The sequence below is a fragment of the Acanthaster planci genome, linkage group LG02 (genome assembly GCF_054643075.1).
Source record: "Acanthaster planci isolate LZ-2023a linkage group LG02, COTS_SCS, whole genome shotgun sequence".
In the NCBI taxonomy this organism is placed as follows: Eukaryota; Metazoa; Echinodermata; class Asteroidea; order Valvatida; family Acanthasteridae; genus Acanthaster; species Acanthaster planci.
The window spans coordinates 6,998,977-7,019,866 of NC_141778.1; the positions used below are offsets into that span (position 1 = coordinate 6,998,977).

A 20,890-nucleotide genomic window follows, 5' to 3' on the forward strand; every position below is an offset into this window, starting at 1 on the left:
GTTATATACCGGTATGAAAAAAGTATATACAAACAAGTACCAGGCAAAATTCACTGATGTTGAAATCAAAGCCACGTGTGAAACAGTCTTTGAGCTTCCGGCCATCATACATATAGCTCCACAGCGCTGCTCGTGCAGTAACAAGAGAGATTTGGTACCCAGACACAAGGGTATTTTACAGTTCATTTATGTACGCATTTTCCCTTTTGTGGAAACGTGCCCTCCTAAAAATGCACAGCATGCTCAATACACGCGAGTTTGTACATGTACGTAACAAAGCAAAAAAAATCAGTGTACACCACAAACAGGTGCATGTAGCTGCATACTTTCTACCACTTTTTATAAGCTTTTGTGAAGAGGGCAAAAACCAAATCAAAGGTAAATATGCTGACTGCTATTCTTGGCCACCAAAAATTGACACTTTCAAGAAAAAAATATCTTTCCATCAGGCAATTTGTCCTTAATTTTTGCTTGCCAAAAAGAAGAAATTACTTGTCCAGGGCAATCAGACAACCGCCAGTGTCGAGGCCTGGTACCTACCATGTTTGGCTTCGTGAGTAATCTTTTCTTTCACAGCAGTCTTGGCCGGTGGTGGTGTGCCCACCAAATCAACAGCCTCTCGGCAGGGCTGGGGGCTGGCCTGCTTACGCTTGCGCGATGCAGAAACCACTGAGGTCCTGGCAGCTGGGGCCTGACACTGGCCGGACACCGAGGGCAACTTCTGGTCCTCTGGAGCAGGTGGAATGGCAATGACATCTTGGCAAGTGTCTGACGTCGAGGGGTCTTCTGGGAAGGAGGCAGCCGGCCCAACTGTCTCTTGCTGAGAATCAAAACAATGAAAACCACAGAGTCATTTGCAAACCCTCTGAAATGGCAGAGATCAAGTTGTCACTGTTTTCATAAAGGGACAGGTACATCAAAACTTGAAAGTTCAAGGATTGTGAGTCAAAAACATTGATTTTAGCCATTTTAGCATGCTCCAGAAAGTTGAATAGCACAAATTACACATTCTTCTTGAGGTTTTAAAATAAGACAAATTTCTCTTTCAATTATTTCAAACTCATATTACTTGTCATAATGGACATGCCCATTCCTTAAGGGCAGTGTATAAGATTTGCAAGATCTGAAAAATGAGACTGTTGAATTATCTTGGAACATCTTACTGTAGAGTAAGTACATAATAGTGTCAGACACTCTGTGAAAGCTACACACCAGGAATGCTGTCATATTCCAGAAAAGAGAAAATTTATGTTTTCTCCAAAGATCGTATGGACGGACAATCTTTGGAAAATACAAGTCGTTCAAATACCGCAACCGTTAACGGGCTGTTGGAAGAGTCTGTATGAACAGGTAATATACAAACTGCCAATGCACTTTCAGTAACCCTAAACTCATTCTTAATGAATGAAATACACGTACAACTGTCAATGATAGTCTAACAGAGAAATTGGACTGGTTTAAAATTAAAGTTTTTCAATGAAACTTGGGAAGTTTACCTAAAGTGAATACATCATCTCACTATCACCCCTTAAGATAATGATATGGTCCAATGGCCATTCCCTCAGAGCTGCGTACCGAAGCCTGGTTTTCTTGAACAAAAGGACATTTAACTTTCTGTTGTTCTAAAACAGCAACTCTCGTGCCCAAAATGCAAGGATACATGTAGTTGTTTATCCAAGGGCCGAAAGTGTTCATGATGGGCACGAACAGTGTGTGGACGGTTTTTGATTGACGTACATGTACATACATGTACGTGTGGACAGTGAACAATGACTTCATGGTCAAACATGCACATGTACTCGGACATGTGGTCACGCAGTTACTGTGGTGACTGCAGTCACTTCAATGCAGTGCCCGATGAAACATTGTTTATTTGACAAATTCTCAGTGTTGCGTTGTTGAAAAAGAAACACAAACTTGAAGGTAAATTTGCCAACCACTAGTACTACACGAAGCCATGGAAAAATTCAATTTTTGTCGGTCTGTAGACCTGCACCATACAGGCACTCAGAAACGTCCTGTGGCCCATGGATTTTTGGGAGACTACTTATACGAGCTGCACTTCAAGGGTTAAAAATGAATAGCATTTTTCTCGCTTTTTCTCAAAGCAGTGATCTCAAAAAGTGAAACAATATGTACATGTAGTTCATGGCATGATACACAAAGTAAATCACTAACCCCCAAATCGGCCAGTTTTGACAAATTGCAGTAAATGCAAATCCTACACACGTGTACATGTACCTCTACTGAAAATGATGATTAACTGTTTGAAAAAAGTGTAGCTGATTAGGATGCTTTGTGTCAAGGGCTTAGGTTAGACCTTGTTTTGTTTAAGCTCTGCCATGCAAAAATATGTACCTAGATTACACAAAACTCACTCATACATGTAGAACTCCAAGATCCCATTTGCACTGCCTCAACAAAACACAAAGTGCCAGGGGATTTCAACAACTGATGCAGTGGTCACTTTTGCGAGGAATGTATTCGAACAATAATAGAGGATTTCGGAGAATACGGCCTTTTCACAATAGTGCACCACCAAGAGTTGGCAACGCGTTGGCCAATCGCAATGCGCGGAATTTGTCAACCCACTGCGCATTTGGAAAGGGTCAACAAATTTCGAGCGTTCTGATTGACCAATGCGTTGTAAACTGTTGGTGGCGCACTATTGTGAATCGCTCCTATTAAGACTGAATCCAATTTTTTCTGTGGAGGCAGTTGGAGGATTTGAGCACTGAGGATGTTTCCAAGGCAAAAGATCCTGGGGGAAGGGTTCAGGACTCTCATTTTCTATGGTTCCTTTATGCACTATACTGTAGATGTACAAATACACAGACATAAATAATCTAACACAAATAATGTGAACACTGTTTTGAATTAATTTTAGTAACTTCATAACAAATGGTTCGTATGCACTTGGTAGCAAAAGATTTCCCTATTTAATCTGGAAATACAGGAAGACTGACATCAATGTACAGTGTAATAATGTGCTATTCTACAGTTCTCCTACACAGCAGGTTACTCTCAGACAAAACACCATTTGATCAGTGCATCATCATCTGATCGTGCTGCTAGCTAGAGACGCTGGATTAAACCATGACTTCTTCCAAGGTTCTTACTCTGCTAAACTGTCCACAAACCTCTCGCATACTAGTCAATAGCCTGTCAGACAACATAGGTTAACCTGCCCTAATCCAGTGCATACATTGTACATACAGGTACATGTACTGTACATGTACATGTCATGCATGTAGGACTAACTATAAACTTAGTGTTCCATCCAAAGGATTTTTTACCCTAATATGATGGTGAATAATGCCCTAGACTAGTGAGCATCAATCTTACCAAGCAACAATTAGTGATGAGGTGGTATAGTTTACAATGCACAGGTACCATCCAAGTTACACTGAAACTTCAACCCTGCAATTTAAATGCATTCTTCGTGTGCATATGGCATTGGTACATGTACATGTATGAGCGACCATCTGGTACTAGTATGTACATGTACGTGTACGGTAAAAAAACAGGCACACAATACTCATAAAGCAAAAACAAATCACTGAACTTGTCATGTACAAATTTTTAAACCCCGCCGAATAAAAATAAGCAAACTTGTCATTACAAAAGACAGGGGTACCGGTACACTGAGCTTACTGCACAGTGTGAACAATATTTTACAGTCACTTCACCAAAAAATGCATACCACTTCTCCCACAACCACGTTTCCCATTTCACACACGTGCCACTTCGCCATTTGCCACTTTGCCCATTTACATGTACCACCTCGTCCATTTACCACTTCGCCCGTGTGCCAAATTCCCTATGCACCCACACAAGTTTTCGCATGGAAATAATGCACACCCTACTTTCGCTAGAAAGTAGCCTGTGATTAACCAACAAATCTCTGCATCTTTTAACAGGTTTATTTTGAGCAACATTCTGGATACAGTCATCAAAACATCAAGACCCAGACACAATAAAGAATGCAAAATGCTTTCTGTTACAATGCTCAGACGTGTACTGAGACCTCATGAAATACAGAAAATACCGGGATTTTCTATGTATGATGACGACTCTAATTCTGTGAACTACGGTAACTAATATTTCTTAATTTTTTTATCATTTCAAGTCACTTTCAAGTTGTCAATATTTGGAGTGTACTTATGTCATCCTGGGAGTCACTTAGGCTTCTAACTACCGGTATTCCATGCGTTTCTTGCTATGGGCGCTGTGCCCACTTTTAGCTTGGCATCAGCTTTACATAACAAAACTTTTCATAGTCTCAAATTCACTATATCCTAGTTTTTGTATTTGATCTCTTATCTTTGCTAGCAGCCAGAATGCATTAAGGAGGGATTGGGTTAGTAACTTTTCTGTGGATGAAGTGGCATGTGGGCAAAGTGGCAAATGGGCAAAGTGGCTAATGGGCAAAGTTACCAACACAGTGAAGGATGGTGTTTAACTGTTAATGAGCCACAATTCTACAAAATTTGTAACACTGTGTTGCAATAAGCAGGATTCCATTTAACAGGAGCTTAAAGAATTAAAACCACTCTTCCCAGATTCATACACATCTACTAACAACATTCCTTGAAAATATTTCTACATGTACTTCTGTTGCACCAATAAGCAGCACAAGGCATAGGAAATGGACCAGTCAGCAACAAATAGACCTAAGACATTGGTTCCCTATTTTTAAAAACCTTGAAATTTATTAATACATCCAAGAAAAAAAATCTTTACAAAATGAATGCAGGTTTTGATTCAAAAATAAATACGAAAAAAAGAAAGAAAATGGATATGGCTTGAATCCACTACTGGCACTAGTTATGTCAGGGGACTCGAATTGGAATATTAAAGTAGCATCACAGCAACTCTATGGTTTCGTGGAATTCAAAACGTACTAGTTCTAGTACATGCTCACCATATATATCGGTGTTCAGCACAATCTTTAAAAGTGCGCAAATTTCAAATTTGCGAAATTTTCCTTGAGCAATTTTTAAGAGGTTGCACATATTATAAATCTGCACAGACAACATCGAGCGCAACCTTTGAACGTGCACAATTTTTGTGTCTCAAACTGTGCAATTTTTAAAGGGAGTCATGATGGTTGGCGTCTGACCTGACCTGGCAGTGGCCAGCAGTGCGGGGATTTCCATTCCCTGCTTCAAAGGCTAGTCTCCAGCCATCTGGCACCAGTCAAGCTGGGAAACTGTTGCCTTGAGTAAAGGCTAGGATTCCAGTACAAACTAGTAGTTTAGGGGGTCATTTCAAAATCCTTATTTTCCCTGATTGTTATTTTGTCTGCAATTCTACTTTCATTTTTATTGCAAATATATTTCTAATAAATACCGGTACCTGTACAGCTCTAAGAAATTAGAATTTTCTGAATTAAAAGCCAACAGGGAAGATTAATAGTTTTCATGAGTTTGAGGAATTTCTTTCAGAAGGAAGAAAAGTCTGAATTAAATGTCGACAGGTGAATCTAATTGCACTCACATGGCATATTCATCAAAATGCTTGAACGGCAAAATTTCTCGCTGACGAGAAACGTGACATACTGTGCAGTGGCCCCATAATTACACATACCACACTGTACATGCAGCTTACACATGTCATACGCGAAACAGACCCGACAAAATCATGCATAACGATTGTAACCATACAATTTTTATCGCAGTGCACAATTTTTATGGCAATATCTGTGGTTGCACAAAAATCAAAAGTTGCACACGCAAATTTTAAATTTGCACACTTTCAGCATGTTCAAAGATTGCTCTCAACACTGGCATCTATAGAATTAAGAAATTGTATTACAGTTGCTTTAATTGTATCCACTATGCTTGTTTCTAACTCTCTCCACTTTGAACAACAGTACCATACATCATTCTTCACATGCACAGGATGAATTTAATCATAACATGTTTTATCATGTAGGGCCTACATGAGCATGTATAACAAATTCTTCAATTATCATGAAATTGATGCAGTTGAGTGCGCAGTGCCAATATTATATCGTGAAATTCATAAAACACAGTTTAAGTCAGCTAAGTTGTCCCCACACTCCCCAAACAAATAACATCCTTGTCCAAAATGACATTACCACATGATCAAAGCACTCCCAAAACCCCATACCAAACCATGGCGAAAGCAAAACTCACCGTAGGCCTACACGTACATTTTCAGCATCCCTATTTTTGTCAACAGTCAAGCTTTTTTCCCCCCGAAATAAATGGGCATTTAGACTTTGGCGTTCAATCATAAAATGACGATAACTAGCACAAAATGTAGGTTATTTATAAAGTCCATTGTCATATTGAAGACAAAGCCACAACCGCGATCAACGACCCTCGTGAATTTTTTTTTACTAGAAGTGGGGAGGCCTAAACTAAAAGGTTGTACACAATGCGGTTGTTCATTGTGTGTGCGCGGCACACAGATCCAACTGCACAAAAGCCGTGTTCATTCATGCATTCAAACACAAGCATTTCCTTCGGAATTCAAATTAGGGTCAACTTTTCCAGCCTAAAATTCACTTTTCTTTCCATCTCTTTGCAACCAGATTTTACAAGTAGGACAATGCATCATTCCTTTACTGACTGCAGGAGGTTGAACGGAAATTTTAGACGGATTAAGAGTGAAAATTTTTCGTTTTTTCGAGGGCTTACCTGATTTCGCCTGAAGCTGGTTTCCGCGTTGGCTGCAACCCAAGCCTCAGCTAGATCCTGCATGCTGCCATGTACTGATGCTGCTTGCTCCTGCAGATCCATGACCTGAGCCGATTAGGCATCAAAACAAGACCCGTTTCCACCTCAGAAACGGTCCGAAAATGTCCGCAAAATTCCAGTTCAGACGGGAAAACTGCTACCATATGATTCATCCGGGCAGCAGTGTCGAAAACGAAGATGTGCAGCGTGAATTCCAGCGTGAGATTTAGACATCTGTGCGGCTTTGTGCGACACTCGGTCGGCTCAGCGGAAAGGGATTATGGATTAACGCACTGGACTCGCCTTGTATTCATCCGCGTACAAAATAGAACTACCTTCTTAATTGATTATTTAATCACAAGACATTGAATTATTAGCCATTGTTTCGTACAAGGTGGACACTACTAACTGTAAAGGAATACAAGACTGCAGTATGCTTTCAGCAGACAATTTAAAAGACTTAAATGAAATGCGTATGGATACTAGATGAGGGAATCATGTGCGTGCAGATGGGATTAGTGATAAATCCATGAGCAAGTTGTCACGCGACAACAATAATACCATCAAAAATACATGGCAAACACGCCGCCAGTAATATCTACATTAATACAATCCATTATTGAGTAAGGGCAGAGATAAATATCTTAATATTACGCCGAGTCCCATGCCTACTCTGTCCACCAGCATCACAGCCGACAGGTTCAGTACCGAAGGTCGACTTTATCTGTGGTAGTTTCCGTTAAAGACAGATTACATTATGCTATAGTGTAGTATATGTATTGTGTTCGGGTGGCTGAGCGTCAACAATGTCAACACCCTGATTAAAGGGACACCACAAAGATTAAAATTTCGTGTCAATCTGCAATTACATCAGTAGCTTTCACAATTAGAAATGGTGAGAAATGATTTGTTTCCAGCCCTTTCTTCTGGAGTAGAAGTCAAATTATAAAACATGTACATTTAGGCCTGTATAAAATGTTTAATGTTGTGTAAAAAACTAAGTGACATTTTTCCTAAAACATCATTTAGAGATTGCACACAAACATATCTGTTCCTAAATCATTCAAGGTAATGTAAAATTTCAATTAAGCAATTTTAAAATAACCAAACAGTAAAAGAGATTTTATTTACAAACCAGTTTCCGACCTCCGCCGTCGTCAACACTGTTTCATCCCCGAGAGGAGGTGAGGTATGGTATCTTCATTTTTATAAATTATTCCCTGAAGAAATTAATCTAGAGAATCAAAGATATGGACCATCCACATAACTCGACAAGTCTTACTTGTTATAAATTTATGAATTTTAATAATGTTGGGTGCTGTCGTATGTTTGTCTGGTTGTTTTCTTGTTGCAGGATATACTTTCACTATTTTGGTGTGATTTTCGTAACGTTTTTTGTTTTTTCTTTTGTTCTTTTTTTGTTGTTAGATCACTTTTGAAATATTCTCCGGTATGTATAGTTCATTTGTCCTTTTAAAAAATTAATTGAAGCATGTGCATAAGATGTTTGTTATTCCTTATTCAATGTCATTCTTTTTTTTTTCGATGGGCCGGGGGCAGGTATTTTTCATTTCACCCGCACGCGAAAGACTAAAGCCTCATCGATAACAGAAAGCATAACCAGCAGCGAGCGCTGGTGTAAGCCGTCTACAACGAGTCCCAAACACGACTATTAAGAAGACACGCTTTGGTATCTACCCCTTACATTTCAGTTTGTCTTTGAACTCCCATTATATGTTTTCACTTAAACAAAACGAAACCCTCGGTCATTACTTCTCTCTTAAAACTTAATGGCTGTTTCTCAGGCATGCATGGCATACGTAAATAATTGATGGGCTTTTTTAACCACTGGTATCATACTTTCCATCTCCGAACGGATAAAACAGGCAGCATTCACACTGACTTTAATTTGGTGAGCAGAAACAAATATACGATATTTTATTCTGAAGTTTTAAAAGGTCGTTTCAGTCTTCTCTCCCACATTTTGTTACAGGTACTGCAGGAAATTGTGCTCAATTACAAACACTTAAATAACTAGCCTAATTGTGTTTAACCAGTACTGGTGCATCAGGAAAAGCATAATACCATTGTAAATTTTCCACAAACTCCAGCTTGAAGTGAGCAAATATGAAAAATGGTCAATGTGGGCAGGGCTACAGTCGAGATAAATTTCTCTGTCAGGGTTTTGTCCCTTCTCCTTTTGCCTAATCAATGCCACTGTGTGTACATGGAGGGTAAGGGGTAGAGGAGAATTCACAGCAGTACAAACTGGACACTATACCACTTTACATTGGTCGGATCTAGAAAGAAAATCTTTATTTAGCATAAATCAAATAATACAATTTGCCTTTGTGTGTCAACAATCCTTCAAAATCGTCTCAGTTTCAGATGAAGCAATTCAACAAATGTTATCCGAGCCTGTTTTGAGGACGTCCATTGACAACTTGATGGTTAGCGTGCCGAGAAATGGGGATCCTACGGCCATGAAAGGTTTCTTGCTAGGCCAAGACCAAGGCAGCTGCTACTCTTGAATTGCCCTCTTGCATAGTGCATTTAGTCTAGGAAACTTTAAGATCACTTATATTTCAATAGACCCAACATTTATAAATTCTGCTTCAACTGGAAACCATCCGACTGTAAGGCTGTAGTATTCTCTCTCTAGACACGTCCAGTTTTCCTGTTATTTTAATCAGAGGTTTTGATGACTCAAACCCTGAATGAGATTCTCGGTGCTTGTCTGCAACTGTTTGGTGTTTCATTCTCCTTTACTGCAGCCATTTCATGTTTACTTCTTTCCCGTTTGTTCCTCGTCTTCCTTAATGTAGGCCTTGAGCATCTCTGAGCGCTTGGCAGCCTGGCGTTCCTCGCGACGCTTGCGTGCTTCCTTCGTCTTCTGCCGACGGGCCTCAGCTTGGTCTCTGATTGGTGAAAAAGGGACAAAAGGCCATTCAAAATTTATTTAGAGTTTTCAAAACCAAGCCTGGGAGGTCTTGGGAGTCAAATGGACCAGACAGCATGTCGGTCTGAATTTAATTTGTGACATGGATGACAGTGTGATGACTGATTTTATTCTTCAAAACGGCACAACTAATAAGGGTCCTCCTATGAGAACATTATGGTAAAATGCATTCTGAACTGTAAAATGGATTTGAAACTAATATCTCTGAAGCACAATTATTCTCAACTCCTCAGAAATATCGAAGATGCTCTGCGAGTGGCCACAAAACAACTTTAAAAACTTCACATCAAAATGAAGAATATCTGCAAAAAGAATTATTGCCATACGGACAAGTTTTCTTTGATGGTGATTGTGGGGGGGGGCACTGCTTAAAGTAGAGATGATGCCATCACGGACCACAGCAAAGTTAACCACGGCAGTAGATTAGGGCTCTGCCGAGCATCCGATTGAGCTTTGCGTTTTGAACTTTTAATTGGAAAATCAGCAATAAACATTTCCTGAGGTAAATTTGCAAAAATTCTATTTTTGGTAGTAAAACCACATTCTAACCCTTAGTTCAAGTTGTTGAGAGAAGTTCAAAGGCAGCTGATCAACAGGCCAAAAAATTACTTCTGCTCCCACTTATAAACTGATTCAACTTTATATCACCAACTTTAAAAAATGAAGTTGACTCCTTGGCAACTCAAGAAAGTTTACTTGTTTTACAAGACACTTAATTCTCGAAATTTTTCATGCCAAGAACAATTTTAACAAAAACTGTTCTTTTTCTTGGTTTCTGACACAATTGCTGTCTTTCAGGATGTCATCATGGAATTTGGCATTTAGGGGTCATCCTTTTTTGTCATCATTTTCACAAGCATACAAAGCGTACTCTTTTCCCTTGGCCCCCCTCCCCCTCTAAAAGAGTACAGAATAAAATGATGATTTCTCTGTGCTGCCTCAGGACCCATTCTAACTCACAATGTACAGCTGTTAACCACTTTCTGCTGGGCGAAACGTTTTCAGGTACATAGGCTTTATATGCAGAGCCAGGGAGCCCGGTACTGGGACAACAGAGTTGGGCCTTATAACAAAAGACTGTGCTCAGCACAAAAGACTGAGCTGCCGGGCATAAGGACATTTTTTCACTCTAAATAGTGGAGATAATCCAGCCTTGTTTTGAAACAGTATACCATGGTTCGAGGCATTTAGAGCGAGCGGATTACCACCCAGGACAAAAGCTCTCCACCACCACAGCGATGAGCCACACAGCACTGCTGCATGCTAATCTGGCTCCTATTGAAGAAAGGTCAGCAGTGCACTGTGCCGGTTTCGGGAACAAAGGAATCTTACGTAACACCGCACGATCTGGGCTCTATTTCCAAGGCTGCACGCCTGGCTGAAATATTCAGGAGTCAATGAATTTACCCTGTCAGCTTTAGAGTAGTGCCGAAAGAGTCCTTCATTTTGGTATGAACGGCCATTACATGAAATGATGAATTTTTGAAGAATTTTGAAAACGGAAAATCTTGAAATGACTCAGCATCTTGTCTTGCCCAAGAAAAATCCACCCGGCAGCAAAAGGTTAATGTGCAGTAGACGGTCAGAGAATACTGGAGGAAAAACAACGTCCGTGACTGGCCTTGACATTTGCAGTTGTCAGATTGCCCTGGCATTTTTCTTCTTACAGTTCGGAAAGTAAAAATTCAGGACAAATTGCCCAATGGACAGGTACTTTTTTCTGAGAATAAAAGTGTCAATTTTTGTGGCCAAGAACAGCAGTCAGCAAATGTACCTTTAATTTTTTTCCGCTTCACAAAAGCTTATAAAAAGTGGTAAAAAGTATACAGCTATGTACATGTACAAACTTGCATGTATTAAGCATGCTGTGCATTTAGCAGGGCACCTTTCCACACAAGGAAAAATGCGTACATAAATACATAAATAAACTGTAAAATACCCTAGTGTCTGGGTACCAAATCTCACTGAATGCACGGCACAACAGAACTTTGGGGGAAGCTTAAAGACTGTTTCACACATGGCTGTGAATTCAACATCAGTGAATTCTGCCTGGTGTGTGTACTTTTTTCATACATGACACCAGGCAAAATCGTTGAATGGTTAGAAATGGCCATTGCCTAAGCTTGTATGAATGATGCATCAGAGTCCTGCGCACTCTCTACTCACACGCAATATAATAGTTGGGGGTGATAGTTGGCCGAATTATGATAATCGTCATTTTTAACGTTTCATGTTTCTAAATCGTACACAACCAATTCATCCCCTCCCCCCAGCGTACGGTTTGTACGCTCGTGAAAATGATGACAAAAATGGACAACCCCTTATAGAACTGAATATTCCATCAAATTGAAGGGTGAACATTAAACTACTGAATTGTTTAAACTGACAGAGCCCTAGAGTAGGTTCCTTACTGTAGGAGCTTGGTGCGTGTCTTCTCGGCCTTCTTCTTGTGGATGAACTCCATCAGGACACGCTTGTTCTTGAAGACGTTGCCCTTAGCCTTCATGTACAGATTGTGGTAACTGTCAGGGGTGAGACCACAAATCCATTTTGTTAAAATCAGAATTGTGCGGGTCAGCATCCAGCAAACACCGTACATGTGCATACCGAATGGCCAACCAAATGGGCAGTTGGTGCGTTTACAGCCACAGGGTTCCAGCTGGTTGATTTCAAATAACCAGAGCTTGACATGTACATTCTTGCCATAGACCTTTTCATGCTGAGCTGAATACAATTTTTTCTCGCCAACTGCTCAGGATTAATCAATTCAAACTTCAGAAAACCTGGACGGACGAACACAAAACAGACACAAGAACAAAAACACATGGACAGTTGGACCAAGACAGAGCCCAAGAATGAACTTGCACACTAGAAATGCATGCCTCTATTATCAGAGAACAACACGAATAACTATTGCTGAAAGACCAAATGAGAAGCAAGCTGTGTCAGATACTGGGAGATAAGAGCTCTTTTATTGGCATGCTTGAATCAACCCACAGATGAGAAAAATGTATTAGATTTGTCTTTGTTGTTCCAGAGACAAGGCCTACCAAAATGAAGTGTTTTTATACGAGTATGAAGTACTAGTAAAGACATAAACTGGGTGTCTAAGTAACCATTGAGCTTTTGGCAACACTGGCAACAGACACCCTAGTCTGCATTTTTTTTGCAAGTGCAGGAGAGAGGAAAGTGTATGTAACAGAATGACTCAGGTATGTTAATCATGTAATGTAAATCGTATAATGCCTATTTTAACTTCTTCTCTGCTAGACGGACAACTCCTGCTCTAAGCCAAAAGACGACTTTTCCTTCCGTGATAGTAAGCATTAACCCTAACAATCCCTAACCAGTCAAACTTCAAAACCTGTAAGGTGTTTGACTTTGTGAAATTAGGTACTGGGAACTTGCTACATGGTGTTGGATTTTGACTGAATAGGTACTGTCAGCCTGCACTTACCCTGTGGAATTTTGACTGAATGGGTACTGAGGCCCTCTCACTTTTTACCATCAGGAATTTTAAATGAGTACTGTAGTTTTAAAGATTATCTAATGATAGAAAGCTTCCCATTGAAATGGTAAGTATGTAATATGTAATATTATGTAATACATGTAATTACCATAACAAGGACAATCTTCCTTGTTTCTTACCACAATGATCCCAGCAGTTGGGGATGGATATGCAGCATGATGGTGTGTGAGTTTGTTTGAATAGGCACTGCCTGTTCATACTCTTTGTACTGTGCAATGGGCCTGCTGTACCCAGTTAAACAAACTCACACAGGTAAAGACCTGCTGGAGTTTGTCTGATTGGGTACTGTTGCAGCAAGAGTACTGTTGGAGTCTGTGTGATTGGGTACTGTTAAAAATAGGAGTTTGATTTCAAGGTGTTGGTGTTTGTGTGACTAGGGAGGGACACAAACAACAGTCCTTGGGCAGTTAAGGTTGAGAAGAATCTCACAGCTTGGAACATTCCAGTTCCTTTCAAAATGTTCCCTCTCAAAATGAAAACTTGTATCACCTGAGAATGCGCTTGTTTGGTTGCAACAAGCTGTTCCCACATGAGGTCATAGCTGAACAAACATGGTAATTGTTACAAGAAGCTAGCGCAAACTTTTCTCAACGTTCTCCACAAGATAAAGGCTAATGTCGGGTAAGAGCTGCCAACAGTCCCAGTGCTTCAGTCCAATAATTTTTAATATCCTCCTTTACAGGAAATCCTGCTGCTGAAGATTGTATCTTAAAATGATAGAATGTCAACAGACAGACAAGAACCCACTTACAGATGGCGGTCAATCTTCTTTGCTTCCCGGTACTTCTTGAGAAGTCGTCTAAGCACACGCATCCTTCGGATCCAGATGACCTTCTGTGGCATACGGGCATTAGCCGTACCCTTCCTCTTACCTGACAAACAGTACAGAATCACAAATGTTTTCAAAATACTGCACAGCTCCAAGCACTACACATGTCCCAATCTGCATCATTCTACAAATGCATTAGGGATAAGGCAGCAGGGGATAATGCTGTGGCATTCTGGTTGATCAGACAAAATGTTGTGTGACTGGATCCAACAAAATGACTTTGAAAGCCACATTTTCAGTACTTTGTGTTTGGTTTGATCTTTGTTTTGAGCAAATTCAAACTGATTTACTCTGTGCAAAACTCTTTGAATCCCTAAGTATAACACCATCTAAAAGCCGTCAATGCCTGAAACCTGCTGAGTGAAGTATGACCGAACACAATGCCCTGTCCCTAAGCCAAGCAGCCTGAGAGTCATGGCCTGCCTGTTAACAAAGTGACAGCGTTTAATGGGATTAGCTACGACTCTCTCAGAATTCCTAGGTTATGCTGCTGCTGACAAACCCATGCAAAAGAAATGTCAACTTGTACATTGTTGCGTCCAGCACCTTAGGATGAATGTAGTCACAGAAAAAATACAGAATGCGAGACAGATTTTGTCCATTACTTCTCATTTCTATCCCCATACATGTTCAAAAATGAAGCGCATTCAGCCCAATTTAAGTAACGTCCCAGAGGAATTGTTCCAGTGAAATGCCAAAGGTCAAAGATTTCCGAGTTTAATGTAGATATACATGCTGCCGCCTACACGTATGAGACCCTTGATGTCATTAGGGTCAGTAAAATAGGCAAAGAGGACTCCGCAAAGTATGTTGATCTGATGGTGCTTTTATTCCGTAATGAGTGCGGGAAAAGGAACAGTATCGATAAGGTGCTCCCCTGACCATGGCTAGCAATAGAACGACGTCAGCTGTGGGCCCGCAAAGGATCCTTTCAAATGACTGGTTGCAAGCTTCCTGGATAATAATGTTATTTAAATGAAAATGGATTTAAGATTAACGGGGGTATACGTTTTCCGTGACACATACATGACATTTTTCGGAAGTGCTCTTGTATGCACGATACACACAGAGCAGTACACATGAGTGAAGTAATCAGCACAGGGACAAGGATTCTGTCATTGAGAACACTCTCTATGAGTTGATTATTTTGCACGCACTAAATGTACAGTGACGTTGCCTGCCTGGCTACGAACACAAGACGAAAACAATCCAGGCAATATTCAGCACAGAATGAGGCTACAGGCCTCACATACATATAAACCGGGCTTGGGGACTCGTGCTTAACCCTAACCCCCTAGAAACCCTCTAAAATATGCCAAAATCCTCCAACTTGTGGGGGGGTGTGTGAAAAAATTGGATTCTTCCTCAATCCTCCAAAATCTCTTGAAAATGTTACTTTTTAAGGTGTGCTTATTGCCTCCATCATCCTCCTCTGGCAATATCTGTCACTATGCTGAGGCAGTGCGAATGGCAACTCAACATTCAAAAGAATATCGGGCAGAATTTACGCATGACTATTAAGCAAAAACAACACAAGGTCTAACCCACTACCTTCACGCATGGCATCCTTTGCAATAAGCCATGCACTTTTGCCATTCATCCTCATTCCTCCAAAATCCTCCAAAAACCACCCAAAGGATGTTGGAGGATTGAGGAGGTTTACGGTTAAGCCACTCCATGTTATCTCTACTTTCTCAGCACTGACCTGTGCCGCTGTGTCGGCCTTTGCGCCGGGCCAAGTTGTTCTTGCGGACACGGGCCCTGGAATGGACAGCCACTGGTTTCCGAATGATCAGACCATCTTTGACAAGCTTGCGGATATTCTGACCTGGGGGTAGTATATAGCCACAAGCATGAAATTAGCAAACTAAGCAACGGCTGGATGAAAGCCCTCCAATAGGCACTATTGGATGGTCGACTTTATCCACACAGAAGTCAAATTAAACTGAAAATGAGGTTAAACTCTTTATTTTGGGAAGTAGAAAGTAAAATTAAATTAAATTTCTTTTTAACGTCACTTTTTGCATTAATTTTTTCATATACGGCTTTTTTACCCTTAATCGACCTATCCTTATAAACCTGTGTACTCATTGTTGTCTGGGCACTTGTTAAACAATTTGTAAGCTTCAATTGGTGGGACTTCCACTTGAGTAAGTTTGTGAACAGTCATGAATTAAACTTCATGTATTACTCTTCAAACACCAAGAGCTGTGTAAGAATCTACAGCACACTTGCAAGTATGGGAAGAGGGAGGGAAGGGGAACACAAGAAGTGATAACGGCAAAACAGAATACATTATCTTACGTGAGTTTGCATTAGCAATCTCGTTGATCTCGTTGGGATCCAACCAGACCTTGTTCTTGCCACAGCTTAGCACACTGGATGCTAAGCGCTTCTGCAGCCTCAGATTACTGTGAATGAATAAGAAACAACATTATCACACTCCGTGAAATCTGCATGATGAATAAGACATCTGCACTGGTAGGCAGGAGGTCGTGGGTTCGGGTCCCAACCGAGTAAGCTTGTGAGGTTTTTTCGCAAGCTCTCGGACAAGCACTGAGCATACAGTGCTTATTAATATACGTTGGGTAAGGGCAAAACCTGTTATATATAATTAATGAATTTCTCTCAAGTCAACATGATTTGGGCTGTGCAGGATGGCATGTTGAGGAGCAACACTGCATCTGGAAACTGCCATTTTTTGGCTCAAAGAATGAATGTGACAACTGTTGCCAGTAATGGCCACTGATGTTTTCGGGCAGGAGGGGACCCACCCCACTGACTATTGACCACCTCAGGCTTTTTAGTTGAATATTACGAACTCACACTTAAAACAGACAAAGATGGAAGGAAAAGGCAAGTAACTAAGATATTTGAAACAGATCAGTTTCAAATCATTCAGAATGGTAAAGGGGGACACAGAATACAAGATCAATTTGTATTAGAGGGCAATTGAATTTCGCAGTAAATGTACTATTAACAACTAACTCCCTAGGCTCTTGCTCTAGGGAGCATACTGAACCCAACAAACTTCAACAGGCACATGCACAGTACTTGTCTATGCACTTGTTGACTACACAGTGACTTGAAAGAATAATGCGTCTTTTTCAGACGTGGATTGAAGTATATGATAAAATATTTGGTTACTCATAGCAGAGCATGACATTAAGCCCAAACAGTTCTTTGGACAAAACATACTGGTAGGGTCAATTTTATCTTGCCCCAACTGGCTTCTGATAGGAAAAGGTCACATGAGAACACACTTTTCATAGTTTAAATGTCAAAAGTACATAACCACACCAAAAACACCAGAAATTTTGTCCAAACACTTCTGCTTTTGGTCGGACAAAAACCAAAAAAAGGCTGGAAAACGGCAGACGTCTAGAGGTAATTTCACGCTCTGCAAAGGTTTTAGGGATTGCCCACTGAATTGTATTTGGTGGGTTTTACCATGGAGAGATTTGCCGGGGATCACTGGTGAATCTCCCAAAGTGTCATAAGCCACAGGGCTGGGTTTCCCTATCTGGCTATGACTTGATATATGACGCATGCATTCATCATGGAACCCTACTTGTGTCAGACACCCCTTGTATTGGATACTGTTAAGTACACACCTATGTAGTGGGCAACAGGGTACTTACAGTCAACTCTCGTTATTACAAAATCCCCGGGACCACGTAAAAACGTCCGTTGTATCCGAAATTTGTTGCAAGCGGAATGCAATGTAATAGCTTACCTGTACTTGTACAATGCATGCACGTGTATGAATGTTCATCCAAAAAACGTGTGGTTGATGTTACATCAAAAAGATCACTCGGTTATAATTAATCAAATATATTGTGATGTGTTTAGAAATATAAAAATTCACTGTCACATGAAATCATGTTTAATGTACATGGACATGTGAGATTAATGAAAGCATATACATGTCCATGTGAAAGGATCGATCCAGGGATTTTTAAAAGACTTTTGATTGCACGGATGATAACAAAGCTAAACGGCATGCTCATGTAAGCCTGTGTGTACCAGCAAGAATGTGAAGATTCATCAACTGGAGCCCCCATCCATGTAAGTGGTCTTTTGTATCACGAAGAGACACTTTTATATAATTTTCCGTCTGTCTTATGATTTTCGACACTAGCTGCATGACACAATTGATCGATAGTTCACTCGCCCACTGCGGCGCGGCCGACCACGCGCAAGATGGTCGCTGAAGAAGCATGACGTCGTGAAGGAATATTGCAATTGGATAGCTGTGTCTCGCAAAATGTACGTAATGAAAACAGAGTTTCATTGGCCGGTACGCTAGATCTTTTTGCAGCAATATGAATAATTCAGTGTTGGGCGATTAGTTGGGCTCTTGAGATGTAAGAGTAGTCAAACGAACTTATTTGGCCATATTTTTATCAGAATCGGGAAGGGAATTTTTGTTTTGATGTTGAGACGATGAGGGGCCAAGTGATGTAATGCTAAACGACCTTATTTTAAAGATGGCGACTGTGAGAGTGAGCCCGTTAGATTGAATGGATAAAGGAAAAAAGACTGGAAAATACCTGAATAACGTGAGTGAAATCATTCAATAAATGGTATTTAGAAAACGGAAAGGTCAAGAATCATGTTCGTATGCAAAAGAAATTGCGCCCACGATTATAAGTGGGTGCGCCAAAAATGTTCAGTACGCCGACACGAAATTGCGCATACGGATGTGTGGCTAAGGATGGATCGGGAGTGAGAGTCCGTGCCACACTAGTGGGGCTAGCCGACACAATGACCGACTGCAACTTGCAAGTCTGAATTTTGCTAAAAGCAGCTCGTAAACGGTCATGACGGTGTGGACGGCTTTCTCGGTGGGAAGATTTCATAAAGTGCAGTTCTAGGCATAATAAATAGGTACAAACAGAATCCTACAGCGTTTCAAAGCAATGAAAATGGCCGTGTGCCTCACAATTCTGGGAGTTGGTAGAGCCTTGCGGCCTATGCAGCAACCAACTGGACCAAATGCGAAAAACAATCAGCCTGATCTGGAACGTTATATGACTGTTTTCTAACCAACTATTGACAGAACATAAAGTGAGTAATATTAAACATGATCTGCAAATCACATTTTTTCAGTAATGATCTTTTTGATATATTTCGAGCAATGGAAATGGTTAAAATTGGGGTGCATAATCTCCAAATTTTTACCTCATTTTGAGAAAATGGCTGACACGAGGAGAGAGACCGAAGTACGCCTTGAATAAATGACAATAATAAACCTCCGCCGCACTGTGTTTATTTGCAAACTGGAAAGTTGGTTTATTCACAGAAAACAATCCTTTCACCAACCAAAAAGTTGTAGATTTGTACCTTCAAACAAAGACAGAAACTACAGGGTCAAACTTGTCCCTTTGTACTTCATAATGAATCAAAGATTGTGTTTCAGCGGAAAGATATTGCACAACTTAAATGGTTTTCTTCATACGCGACTATTTTCTGTCGCTCTTCTACGGCTCCAGACTGTCCAAATCATGTGGCTGAGGCAAGCAGGATTGCCGTGACACACACACGCACTCTGCGGGAAGTTGTTGCACCCGCTAGAAAGTGGCTGTCTGACGCTAGCATCCTATAGTCGCAGCCATAACTTACGGGCGCGGGCTTACTACCCAAGCGTCAAGATGAAGGGCTAAACCATGAAATAGTTATAAACTTGAATATTTCACAACATAGTGAAACTTATAGGGGTGCAGTGTCCCAATTCAAGGAAAATTCTCCGCCAGGACGAGGCGCACTAAAAGTACCCCCCGGAGATTGTTTCAAAAAGAGGGGTCTGTTTGGGCCGAGAAATGGTGGGATTGTGTCAGTATGGCCCAAGATCATCTCTGTAGATTCAGGGGCACCCATCTGGGGGCAAAGCAGACAAAAATGGGATTGAAAATTAGTCAGAAAAGCCCTATGAAGGTGAGGGATGTCATTTGAAAAATGGCCGCTGGGAGGGCTCGGCAACATTCACTTTTTGGGGGTGAGTTTGTTTTGGGCGGATAATTAAAAAATTCATCGGATAACCTACTAAAAATTGAAAATCAAATGAAATCTGAAGGACCAAACAACACATTGTTTTTTGTTTGAGAGGCCTCAGGGACTTCAGTTGCCTACCATGGGGCTCCAAACTTGGTTGACTTTACACTATTTTCAATGGAGCTTGAATTGGTTCAGTGCACCCATAGCAAGTGAGAATTTCTGGCCAGCTCATTAGCATTAAAAGTGCCCAGTATCTTCTGGAAAAAGGGATTGTTTGGTCCCCATCATGGTGAGATTGTGTAAATCGTTGCCAGGATCAACTCACTGGGTGCTTGAGTTTCATATGAGAGCAGAATGGCAAAAAAACCCAAAAACGGTTGAACAATGATCCTACGTGCCCAGAAAGTTGAGGGTTGAAAAATGGCTGCAATAAAACGTCGGGAAAATCACTTTTCGGGGGGACTTTTATTGTTTTGTGGGAATAATTAAAAATGTTATTGGTTAACTCATAAAAAATGGAAAACAAATTAAAAGATTAGGGACCAGACCCCAGGAATGTTGGTATGCATGTTATTTGGCCTGAACAGTGCTGATTTTACAGTTTTTTCAATGGGGCTTGAATTAGTGGACTGTACCCTTGATGTCCGAATCGATTATGGCTACAAATAAAACGTGCACTTCGGGACGCCGTTAGTCTTGGTCAAGACGTTATGTTGTTGATATGCGAGAGGGCGCTCACAAAACGAATAGCTGGAACACGAACATAAAAATAATAATTATAATTAACGCATAGACTGCCAGATCCTATTCAAAACTACAGGGGGTTTTCGTGATCTGCGTTGCACCCGACTAAAATCAAAACTATGGGC

The 20,890-nt window shown here is 40.7% G+C and overlaps 2 protein-coding genes across 3 annotated transcripts in view; both read right to left on the reverse strand.

Moving 5' to 3' along the window:
* LOC110986688 (uncharacterized) overlaps window positions 1-7,004 on the reverse strand; it is a 32,387-nt gene extending 25,383 nt beyond the window's left edge. Inside the window, exons 1-2 of one of the 2 annotated variants that reach the window (XM_022248789.2) lie at window positions 6,669-7,004; window positions 541-820 (exon numbers count right to left, since the gene is read on the reverse strand). In XM_022248789.2, coding sequence (XP_022104481.2) covers window positions 541-820; window positions 6,669-6,770 — 382 coding nt within the window. In that variant the 5' untranslated portion in view covers window positions 6,771-7,004. The remainder of the gene's footprint in view (window positions 1-540; window positions 821-6,668) is intronic. The other variant, XM_022248788.2, reaches the window with a different exon arrangement.
* A 1,987-nt stretch (window positions 7,005-8,991) lies between these two features.
* On the reverse strand, window positions 8,992-19,359 carry rpl19 (ribosomal protein L19). The gene is made up of 6 exons (XM_022248790.2): window positions 19,209-19,359; window positions 16,329-16,435; window positions 15,730-15,852; window positions 13,947-14,067; window positions 12,078-12,188; window positions 8,992-9,625 (listed from the first exon to the last, which is right to left on the reverse strand). The coding sequence occupies exons 1-6, from the start codon at window positions 19,211-19,213 to the stop codon at window positions 9,493-9,495; spliced, it is 600 nt and encodes a 199-aa protein (XP_022104482.1). The 5' UTR covers window positions 19,214-19,359; the 3' UTR covers window positions 8,992-9,492.
* Window positions 19,360-20,890: the final 1,531 nt, after the last annotated feature.

Excerpts from the sequence above, each read along its gene's own strand:
- rpl19 (XM_022248790.2), bottom strand. Across the intron at positions 15,853-16,328 it reads GATTGCTAATGCAAACTCAC|GTCAGAATATCCGCAAGCTT; the intron begins GTAAGATAATGT and ends TACTACCCCCAG. Across the intron at positions 9,626-12,077 it reads ACACGCACCAAGCTCCTACA|AGACCAAGCTGAGGCCCGTC; the intron begins GTAAGGAACCTA and ends TTCACCAATCAG.